The following is a 10303-nucleotide window of genomic DNA, read 5'->3' as shown; positions in this document are numbered from 1 at the left end:
TCCACAACTAATCCTCAAGCGACTGAATCGTCCTCTCAAACTAACCATCGGTCTGGGGGTGGTAGGCTGAGCTCATATACAACTTGCTTCCCAAAGCATCCTGTAAGGTTTGCCAAAACCGTGATGTAAACCGTGGATCTCTGTCTGAAACTATGCTCGAAGGTACTCCATGCAGCCTTACTATCTCCTTAATGTACAATTGGGCCAACTTGGCCATGGACATCCTCAAGTTCATTGCCAAGAAATGAGCACTCTTTGTCAATCTATCCACAATAACCCAGATGGTGTCATGCTCCCTAAAAGTTTGTGGCAAATGGGTCACAAAATCCATGGAGATGCTATCCCATTTCCATACTGGTATCTCAAGAGGCTGTAGTATCCCACTGGGTCTCTGATACTCGACTTACGCCTTTTGACAAGTCAAACAGGTTGATACGAATTGTGCAACATCCTTCTTCATGCCCCTGCCACCAGAAGGTTTCCTTGAGATCTTGGTACATCTTAGTCATGCTAGGATGCAAGCTAAGACGACTCTTGTGCTCTTCCTCAAGGATTAACCATTTTACCTCAACATCATCAGGCACACACACTCTGTTCTGGAACCGTAGTATGTCATCATTACCTAAAGCAAAATCCTTTGCTTCATTTGGCCCAAGCTGTTCTCGCACTCGGTTCAAGCTAACATCCACCAACTGCCTCTCCCTAACTAAATCCAAGAAATCACTAGATATAGTTAAGGTACTACACCTAATGGACTCGGATCCCAACTCTACTTGCAGCTTCATATCCATGAACTGCTCTAGTAGCTCCACCTCCTTTATCATAAGATGTGCGGCGTGCACTATTTTCCTACTCAAGACATCTACTACCACATTTCCCTTCCCCAGATGATACAAAAGTTGAAATTCGTAGTCCTTCAGAAATTCCATCCACCTTCTCTGCCTCATGTTTAGCTCCTTCTGATCAAACAAATATTTAAGACTTTTGTGGTCGCTGAACACACAAAATTGTGCACCATAAAGATAGTGCCGCCATATCTTCAAGGCAAATACCATAGCTTCCAATTCCAAGTCATGAGTGGGGTAGTTTCTCTCATGAACCTTAAGTTGCCTTAAAGCGTAGGCCACCGCCTTCTTTTCCTGCATCAACACACAACCCAGTCCCAAGTGAGAGGCATCACAGTATATCTCAAAAGGTTTCCAAACATCAGGAATCACCAGGATTGGAGCACTCGTTAATCTTCTCTTTAGTTCCTGAAAGCTCTCCTCACACTTGTTCATCCAAGTGAAAGGTTGATCCTTCCGGGTAAGTTGTGTCAGAGGCGGCACTATCTTGGAGAATCCCTCTATGAACCTCCTATAGTAACCAGCTAAACCCACAAAGCTCCTGATTTTTGTGGCCGACTTGGGACTCTCCCACTTTACCACCACTTCAACCTTTGCTACATCTACTGCAATCCCCTGAACGAATATCACATGTCCCAAAAACTGAACCTCATCCATCCAGAATTCACACTTGGACAACTTGACATACAACTGCTTCTCCCTTAGAACACCAAGCACCAACCTCAGGTGTTCTGCATGTTCCTCCTAAGTCCTAGAATAGATTAGTATATCGTCTATAAAGACTACGACGAACTTATCTAAGAATGGCCGGAAAATTATGTTCATGTAGTCCATAAACACCACCGGAGCATTGGTCACACCAAAAGGCATAACCACATACTCATAGTGGCCACATCTGGACCTGAAGGCCGTCTTCTGCACATCATCATCATCCTTCACCAAAATCTGATGATAATCTGACCGCAGATCTATCTTCGAGAACACCGACGATTCGTGCAACTGATCCATCAAGTCATCGATTCTCGAAAGGGGATACTTGTTCTTGATGGTCATCTTATTTAACTGTTTGTAGTCCACACACAGACGTGAACTTCCATCCTTTTTCTTCACCAATAACATTGGTGCTCCCTAAGGTGAAGTACTGGGTCAGATGAACTGCTTCCCTATTAATTCTTCTATTTGATTCTTAAGCTCCACCAACTCTGCCGGAGCCATCCAGTATAGAGCCATCGACACCGGACCTGTTCCTGGTAGCAGGTTAATAGAGAACTCCACCTCCTCCAGGAATACATCCTCAAACTCATGCACCCCCGGTATAACTGACGCCCCCGCCTTTTTCTCCACCTCAAGATGTGTGAAGATTATGTAACACTGTGCGCCCTTTTGTAGTTCCTTCACAACCCCTTTTGATGTTAACAACTCAGGCTCCTCTAAGTCGGGATAAAGCAGCCTCTTCTCTCGGCAATTTATAAGAATGCTATTGGCAGAGAGCCAATCCATTTCCAAGATCATCTCCAGCTCCTTTAGAGGTAGGCAGATCAGATTCACTTTGTACTTGCGTCCCTCTACCTCCACTGGACACCTAGCACACAAGGACGATGTCCTAACCAAACCCGACGTCGGAGTAGATACTACCAGTTCACACTACAAATCACATACCGACAAACCTAGACGTTTTACACAAACATCTGACACAAAGGAATGTGTCGCTCCAGAATCATATAACACACAACAAGATTTTCCAGCTATCATACAATGACCTATAACTAGGTTACCTGAGCTTGCAGCCTCTGCTCCGATCATGGCGTACACTTTGCCTGTCGCCTGAGGCCTGTTGCCTCTATCCCTCCACTGATGCTGGTGGGGGGGTCTGAACTGGAGGGTGTGTCGCTGCCCTAGCAAGGGTGGGACAGTCCTTCCCAAAGTGGCCCTCCTTGCCACAGTTGTTGCACTTGCGGTAACCCTCCATTTGTGGGCAGGTGCTCCTCAGATGAGAGCCTCCACATATATAACACTGCACCCGACCCTTTTGAGGAGAAAAACTCCTAGACCCTTGAGACTGATGGTGAGGTCTGTCATCAGGCTTCCTCCCCTCCTTGTGTCTCAGCTTGGACCTAGATGGTCCACCTATCCTCTGAGGTTGTTGTGGGCGCTAACCTTCCACCTCGTTCTTCATCTTCTCCATCACTCTGGCCTTCTTCACCAAAGCAGCAAAATCCTTGATGGATAATGGGGCTACCATCAAGCGAATATCGCCGCGAAGACCATTCTCGAACTTGCGGCATCTCCACTCTTCATCTAGTGGCAGTGTATAGAAGCGGTTGAGGTGCTTGAACTTTTTAGCATAGTCCGCCACTGATTTGTTCCTCTGTGTCAGTTGGAGGAACTCCACCTCCTTAGCATATCTGACGCTGTTGGGAAAGTACTCAGAGAGAAACTTCTCCTGAATGCCTCCCAAGTCACTGGTTCGCCCCTCTCCTCCATGATGGATTTTGTACTGATCCACCAGTGCTCAGCCTCTTCGGTGAGCATGTATACTGTGAAAGCTATCCTGATCTTCGTTGGGCATACTTTAGCATCAAAGATCCTCTCCATATCCTTTAGCCATTGGTACGCGGCATCAGGGCTCGTCTTGCCTCTAAACTTCATCGGGTGCTGCTTCAAGAAGTCTTGCAGGCTCCATTCCCTGACTACAGGTCGTGGCTCAAGACCAGAGGTTGGAGCAATCGCCCTATTCTTCTCCAGCTGGCGGAGGGCTTCCATATGTTGCCTATGGGCATCTTCAGCAGCTACCCTAGCAGCCTCCATCTGCTGCATCACTAGCTGCTACTGCTCAAGCGACGCTGTCTGTCGCAGCCACCATCGCTTCTATAGCCCTGGCGATATCAGGTACATCGCCTTCAGAGGATTGAGAGTTCCTACGAGGAGGTGCCATAGTTCACTGGCACACAGGAAATCACTTGGTTAGACTCGATAAGACAAGAATTTAACTAAGAACACACAAAAAGACAAAGAGAAAGCTAAGCGGACATCCAAGTCCACAAACCTAAGGAATGACCGCTCTGATACCATAAATGTAACGTCCCATTTAATAAATAAACCAAATTAAAAAGACACATCACATAGAATAATATATTAACGCAGTCTTGGAGTACAAACAACTTCGTACAGTAACCAAGGCACACCACGATGCCAAAAGAAAACATAAAGGAATAACGACAAAGTTTTCTAAATGAAGCCCAAAGGCCAGACAGTACATGGGCCATTTCCCTAAAAGAAAAGCCCAATTAACACAAGAAGTCCAGCCCAGGTAGAGTATGCAGCGGAATCATCTCTCCATTGTTGGCCACGAGTACCTCTCACATCTGCTCCCATCAATAAATTGATGATCATCACAAAAGTAAAGGAAAAATATACAAAGCAATCAAACAAGCAAAGGGTAAGCTAGAGCCAAAAGTGGTTTTATCATGCAATCAGATATACTTTCACAGTCCAATATACATACATCATTCAAGCATGTTATCACCTTCCAATCAATACACTAAGACTCGACTCGACTCATCTGGATACATGTAATCTAGTCGAATTCAGCGGATGCTTGCACTCGTGGTGGATATCTCTGCTCACGTCCCGACCACTGAAGCACGACCCTGAAATCTCACCTAGAGATTTCAAGGAATTATATACTGACCACATACCAAACATATTCGAGCAACCAAGTAACATATATACACATATATCATGCATAGAAACTTCATGCCAACGTCCATAACCAATCCTCATTCATATCACATGTTGAATCAATAACAACTCGCTATTCCCAAACCTTGAGTATAAAGCTTCCTCTCATACCAATATCATGCCTTTTGATTACCAACTATCTCATTTGTTTCTTAATCCAAGATCACACAATCACATCAATCCAAATTCATAACCACAACTTATACCATGCATTTCACAAGCCTCATGCATTAAATAGAGTACATCATAAATCAAGCAACCCATAATAACCAAGTGAAGAAGAAAACAATGTGGGCTGCAGCAGATCTCGCTCAAGCCAGAGACCCTCGCTCAGGCGAGGGGAGTGCCCTCGCTCAAGTTGCAGGCTCTCGCTTAGGCGAGACAGCGACAGAAGGCGTGGGAAGTTTCGCGAAGGTTCGCTTAGGCGAGGCCATCTCGCCTAAGCGAGATGGTCTTTCGCTCAAAACACAACTTGCTCGCCGGAGCGAGTATTCAAACAAAATTCCTGGGTGAGATACTACAACTCTCGCTTAGGCGAGATGAGCTCGCCTGGGCAAAAATAATAGTTTCCTCCCACTGTTCTATGCCTGCAAACTAGAAAAATACAACACACTCCGATACAAATCATTCATACACGATTACATACACTTTCTTTATTATTTTACACACGAAACAGATGGAAACAAACCACACACTTCAAACACGAAAAAAAATGGTCTAGCTTCCCTTACCTAGAAAGGGGTTATGATGTGACCCCAACAAGCCCAAGCTCAAGTGCATCAACAAGCCCAAGCCCACATCAAGGCCCAATCACTAGAAGCATGATGAGAAAGATTCACGTGGGCCTCTCACAAGATGATCAAGTCAATCATGGGCTTTTTACATTATTCACATGGGCTAAAGAAATCTCTAAAATATGAGATTATGCATGAAGGAAATAGTATAGATTTAAATTGGGCCATTGTTTAGGCCTTGTTTTTCTAGAATAATAAGTCAAACATTGTGTAGTTAAATTGATAAAATTGGGCTTAACTAAGCCCAATAGGAGATTTGGCCATGAGCTACCAAAGGTCAAAGGTGGACTAAGTGGAAGTCAACATTCCTTCCTACACCTCATGGATCATGCATACCATGGAGCCAAGTCCACACTCCACCCATGTGCCTCCTTCATGCAAGGGCTAAGAGAGTGTCTTCTTTTCCAAGTCTTCATCCAAAGGCAGGGAAGATGCCTCCTTCTCCAAGCCACCATCCAAGGGTGATGATTAAAGCTTCTCCTCCAAGTTTGATCTAAGGGCCAAGAATTAGTCTAGCTTTTAGGCTCACATATAAAAGCCAAAAGTAGACCATTTGTACATTTCAACTCTTGAAATTTCTAATAGAATGTTTGTGTTGAGATCATTCCACTCTTCTATTATTTTGAGAGCACACATGGCTAACCTTCTCCTTCATCTCCTCTAGCCACCTTCCATACCATAGCTTCACTTCTACTCTTCATCTTCACCAAAAACCTCCATTGCCTAGAGTTTTTCTTGCTCTTATCTTCATTTCCGCTGCATTTCATCTTCTTTTTGGTGTCTTCCATGGATCTCCTTCCTCTCCTACACCAAGGACGTCCATCAATTGGTATCTAGAGCCATCCAAGCCTTTGGTGCATCCATCCTCTTGGTTTGGGTAAGGTTCTTGGTCCATACTTGTCTCTTGTTTCAATCTCCGTTTTGTCTCTCTTCTCCACTGTTTTCTTCACTTTTGCTGCTGTTTTTTTCATGTTTTTTATGCTCTCCACCGTTTGACATTGAGGCTACATGAATCTCCATTGATTCATCTTGTAGTACTCCTTGCTTCATTGGTGCAAATCTGTTTTTAGGTTCCATTTTCGTTTTCCAGCACTTGTTCTCTTCTTCCTTGCTGTTTTTCTTCATTTTAATCGGTGCATCTTTCAATTTTAAGTTCCTTATATTGTGTTTTGTCTTAAGTCATGTTTTAGCACTTTAATTCATCTTAATTTTCGTTCATATGGCTGAATTCTGCACTTGCTTGATGAGAACCAAGTCCTACATCACACAAAATGAGCTATGAACTTCAAGTGATGCTTGTGGATGTGTAAGGCAATGGTCTCATTGTTTTTCGTCCATTTCACCGATTGGATTGTGCTTTTGAGAGTTTAAGATGTTCTTCTATGATTCATACTTGATTTTAGATCATAATCAAGTTCATTCATCTTGAATTTTCAGAACATCTTACAATTTCCGTGAGCAATTCTGCTCCAGTCTGTTTTTCCAGATTTCACTGCACACACACCTACTGTTTGAGATTTGTCATGACTCACTTCCTTGTCCAAATTTTAATCTGAATTTTTCCTCATTTATCTAACATCCAGACGAAACATACAAAAAAAGAATCATTCAAAAATGTTGAGTACAAAAAAAATGAAAAATCGGCGAAGTTGAGGAAAATTTTCACGTTTTCTGGTGTAGTGATCTCGGGAATTTTATGTTTTACTGCTGTTTTGTGCGATTTGTGGTGCTTTTAAGTGCTCTTTGTTATTCTAATTGATTCCTTGATTGTGTACTCTATATTGGCTTGAGTTTGCCTTCAATAGAAGTGGAATTTATTCCCTCAATTTGGCACAAAATTGCAATGAGTACTGTGGCTGTTTTTGAGCACTTTTTCTTCACTATTTTCAATTTTTTTTCATCTATTCTAGTGCATTTCTAGGTTCCTTTTTGTGGTGCTTGCCTTTCTTTTCAGCCTTTAATTTCTTGCTTGTCACTTCTTGAATCTCCTTCTAGTCATGTTTCATTTCAATGCTCTTTTGGTTTAACATTTCTAATTAGCTTTTCTTGCTTTCTCCTTTGTTTGGGTTCATATACTTGACTCTTGGTTATTGGTTGTGATTGATGATGCTATGAAGTTTAGAATGGTTTCTATGATTTGGTAGCATCTTAGGTGGTGGATATTGAAGTAGAATTTTAGCTTGTGTGCTTATCCTTTTCCTCACCTATTGAGAGTTTTGGACCTATTCATTTGAGAGAGTGTGTGCTAACTCCATTACTTGGTATAGTTTTCTTGCTGTTTTGTTTTTTGGTGCAGGTTTGGTGGCTGTTTTGGCCTTAAAACCAAGGTTATAATTGCTGTTTTGCACTTCATTTTGGTGGCTTAAGGTGCTTACAAGTGCCTTGGTGGTGGTCTTTGTTCAAATCAAAAGGAGGCTACAAGCCAAGCTCTTGGCTCTTGATTTTGTGCAAATTGGCAGCACTTTGGCAGCACATTTGGAGTTGCATTGTTTCTTATTTTTGGCTTTATTTCTTTGTACTTTATACTTCTTTTTGGCACATATATTTGGTACCATTTTGAAGCCTCCTTGATTGTGAAATTGCATCTTTTGAGCATCAAAATTTGAGATATTAAGTGGCTTGAGGTTGCTTCATTTTGAGTACCAAATTAGTGAACCAAATTTGCTTTCAAGTTCTCAATTGTATCCATGGCCTACTTAGGTGTCTTGGGGAACCAAAGGTGTTCAATCCCATCTCCTAAGTAGAACCTTTTTTTTCATATTATAGTGCAACGTTTTAGTAAGTGAGTGTGTTGAAAGTTCTAAGTGCTTTCTCACCTTACTTTTAGGCCGCATAGTTAGACGCTTAGTGGTTTAAATTTGTGAGACCAAAGTTTCTAAAATTTTTGCCATTTAGGGGTCCGTTTTTAGTGTTAGTCTTTTCTTTTCTTTGAGTCTTGTTTGTGTTTGTTTGTGCTTAGTGTCTCAAGTGATTCTATTTACTTAGCCTTAAACAATTGTGTGATCTTTGAAACCTTTTGCAAGTACGTCTTGGCAAGGATTGGCCTTGGTACTTAAGAAGTCTTTTAGACTCACCTCGCCTAACCTGGAGGTCTACTTGTGCTTGGTTTCTTCTTTCACCATTTTGTTAAAGTTCTAAGTTCTTTTAATCACCATGAGCACTAGAAGGGCTACTCGTGCTAGTACCCAACATCAACAACATGATGAAAACAACCTCCACACAAGTGGTGATGAGGAGGTTGAGGTTGATCCTAGAGTCCTAAATAATCTCTCTCAAGAGGTTAGGGACCTTAAAATTAAAATGGCTTCCATGCAAGCCAATCTTCAATTAATTGCCAATCAACTTACCCCTCCCAACCATAATACCCGTGCCTCTCCTAGGCCTTCTCGTGCCCCTTCAAGGCATGAGTATGATTTTGAAGAGGAGGAAGATGAGCGCATTAACCTTAGACAATCGCCTCGTGTACGAAGGCAAAGGCGCATACCTCCTCACCCAAAGGAAGTCAAAATTGATTTGCCTCATTTCTATGGAAAGGATAATGTTGAGGTTTTTCTTGATTGGGTTGCCAAAGTAGAACAATTGTTTGAGAGTCATGTTGTGGAGGAAGAGAGGCGTGTGTCTCTAGCTACTCTTAGCTTTCAAGGGCATGCTCTTAATTGGTGGACTTCCTTAGTCCTCCAAAGAAGGAGAAAAGGGCTACATGATATTGAGTATTGGAATGATCTTAAGGAAGCCCTTCATGCCCGCCATGTTCCCTCCTACTACAAAAGGGAGCTCTTGGACAAGCTCCAAAGGCTCCAACAAAGATCTATGTCTATAGAAGAGTATAGACAAAAGATGGAGCTCTACATCATGAGAGCCGAAATTGAAGAAGAAGAGGAACTTACCATTGTTAGGTTCTTAAGTGGACTCAATTACAACATAAGAGATAAAGTTGAGTTGCTCCCCTACCGCAATTTTAATGATCTTGTTCAAATGAGCATCAAGGTGGAGCAACAACTTTTGAGACGTCCTTCTCGCAAGGATTCTCCCTCTTTTTCTAAAAGTGATTTTCAAAAGAAAGATTTTTCAAAAGAAAAAGAGTCCACTCATAAGAGCCTTACAAAGGTAAGTGACAAGGGTGAATCCTCCACCAACAAAAGAGGTAGTGACATTAAATGTTTCAAGTGTCTAGGTAGAGGTCATGTGGTCGCTCAATGCCCTACCAAACGCACCATTGTGCTTAAGGGCAAAGACCTCTACACTAGCCAAGAGGAGTCATCTTCAAGTGACTCCGACACTTCTCATTCTAGTGATTCTCAAGAACATTCATATCCAAATGAAGCGAAACTTTTGATGATTAGGAGGCTTCTCAATAACCAACCTAGCATTCCTCTCAATGATCAAAGAGAAAATATTTTCCACACAAGATGTGAGGTTTTGAAAAACACTTGTTCTTTGATCATTGATAGTGGGTCTTGTTGCAATTGTTGTAGCATAAGATTGGTTGAGAAGTTGAATTTGACTTTGTTACCCCATCCCAAACCTTACAAACTTCATTGGCTTAATGAAGATGGGGATCTCAAAGTTGAACATCAAGTAAAAGTCAAGTTCTCCATTGGGAAATTTAAAGATAAAGTTTTATGTGATGTAATCCTAATGGAAGCTTGCCATATTCTCTTGGGGAGGCCTTGGCAATTTGATCATAAAACCTTACACAATGGCCACACCAATGAGATCACCCTCAAACATCATTCAAAAACTTTTGTGTTGCATCCCCTCACTCCTAGCCAAGTTGCTAGTGATCAAGTTCAAATGCGAGCTAGGAGAGAGGAAGAGAGTTCCAAGAACTCTAATGCTTCTAAAGATTCTAAGGACAAGACAAAGGTAGAGGAAGTTTCTTCTTCTAAGGATGTTGCTCATGAAGTTCTTTTAACTCATAAA

The 10303-nt window shown here is 42.1% G+C and overlaps 2 protein-coding genes across 2 annotated transcripts; both read right to left on the bottom strand.

Moving 5' to 3' along the window:
* Positions 1–1991: 1991 nt before the first annotated feature.
* Positions 1992–2814, bottom strand: LOC114184460. The gene is made up of 2 exons (XM_028071771.1): positions 2722–2814; positions 1992–2489 (listed from the first exon to the last, which is right to left on the bottom strand). The coding sequence occupies exons 1-2, from the start codon at positions 2812–2814 to the stop codon at positions 1992–1994; spliced, it is 591 nt and encodes a 196-aa protein (XP_027927572.1).
* Positions 2815–2997: 183 nt separating this feature from the next.
* LOC114184459 lies at positions 2998–3662 on the bottom strand. The gene is made up of 2 exons (XM_028071769.1): positions 3417–3662; positions 2998–3342 (listed from the first exon to the last, which is right to left on the bottom strand). Exons 1-2 carry the CDS (start codon positions 3660–3662, stop codon positions 2998–3000), a joined length of 591 nt encoding a protein of 196 aa, XP_027927570.1.
* Between the last annotated feature and the right edge of the window lie 6641 nt (positions 3663–10303).

Source organism: Vigna unguiculata, chromosome 5, assembly GCF_004118075.2.
Source record: "Vigna unguiculata cultivar IT97K-499-35 chromosome 5, ASM411807v1, whole genome shotgun sequence".
In the NCBI taxonomy this organism is placed as follows: Eukaryota; Viridiplantae; Streptophyta; class Magnoliopsida; order Fabales; family Fabaceae; genus Vigna; species Vigna unguiculata.
Note: the sequence above shows the minus strand (reverse complement) of the source record. Positions and strands in the feature narration are given on the sequence as shown.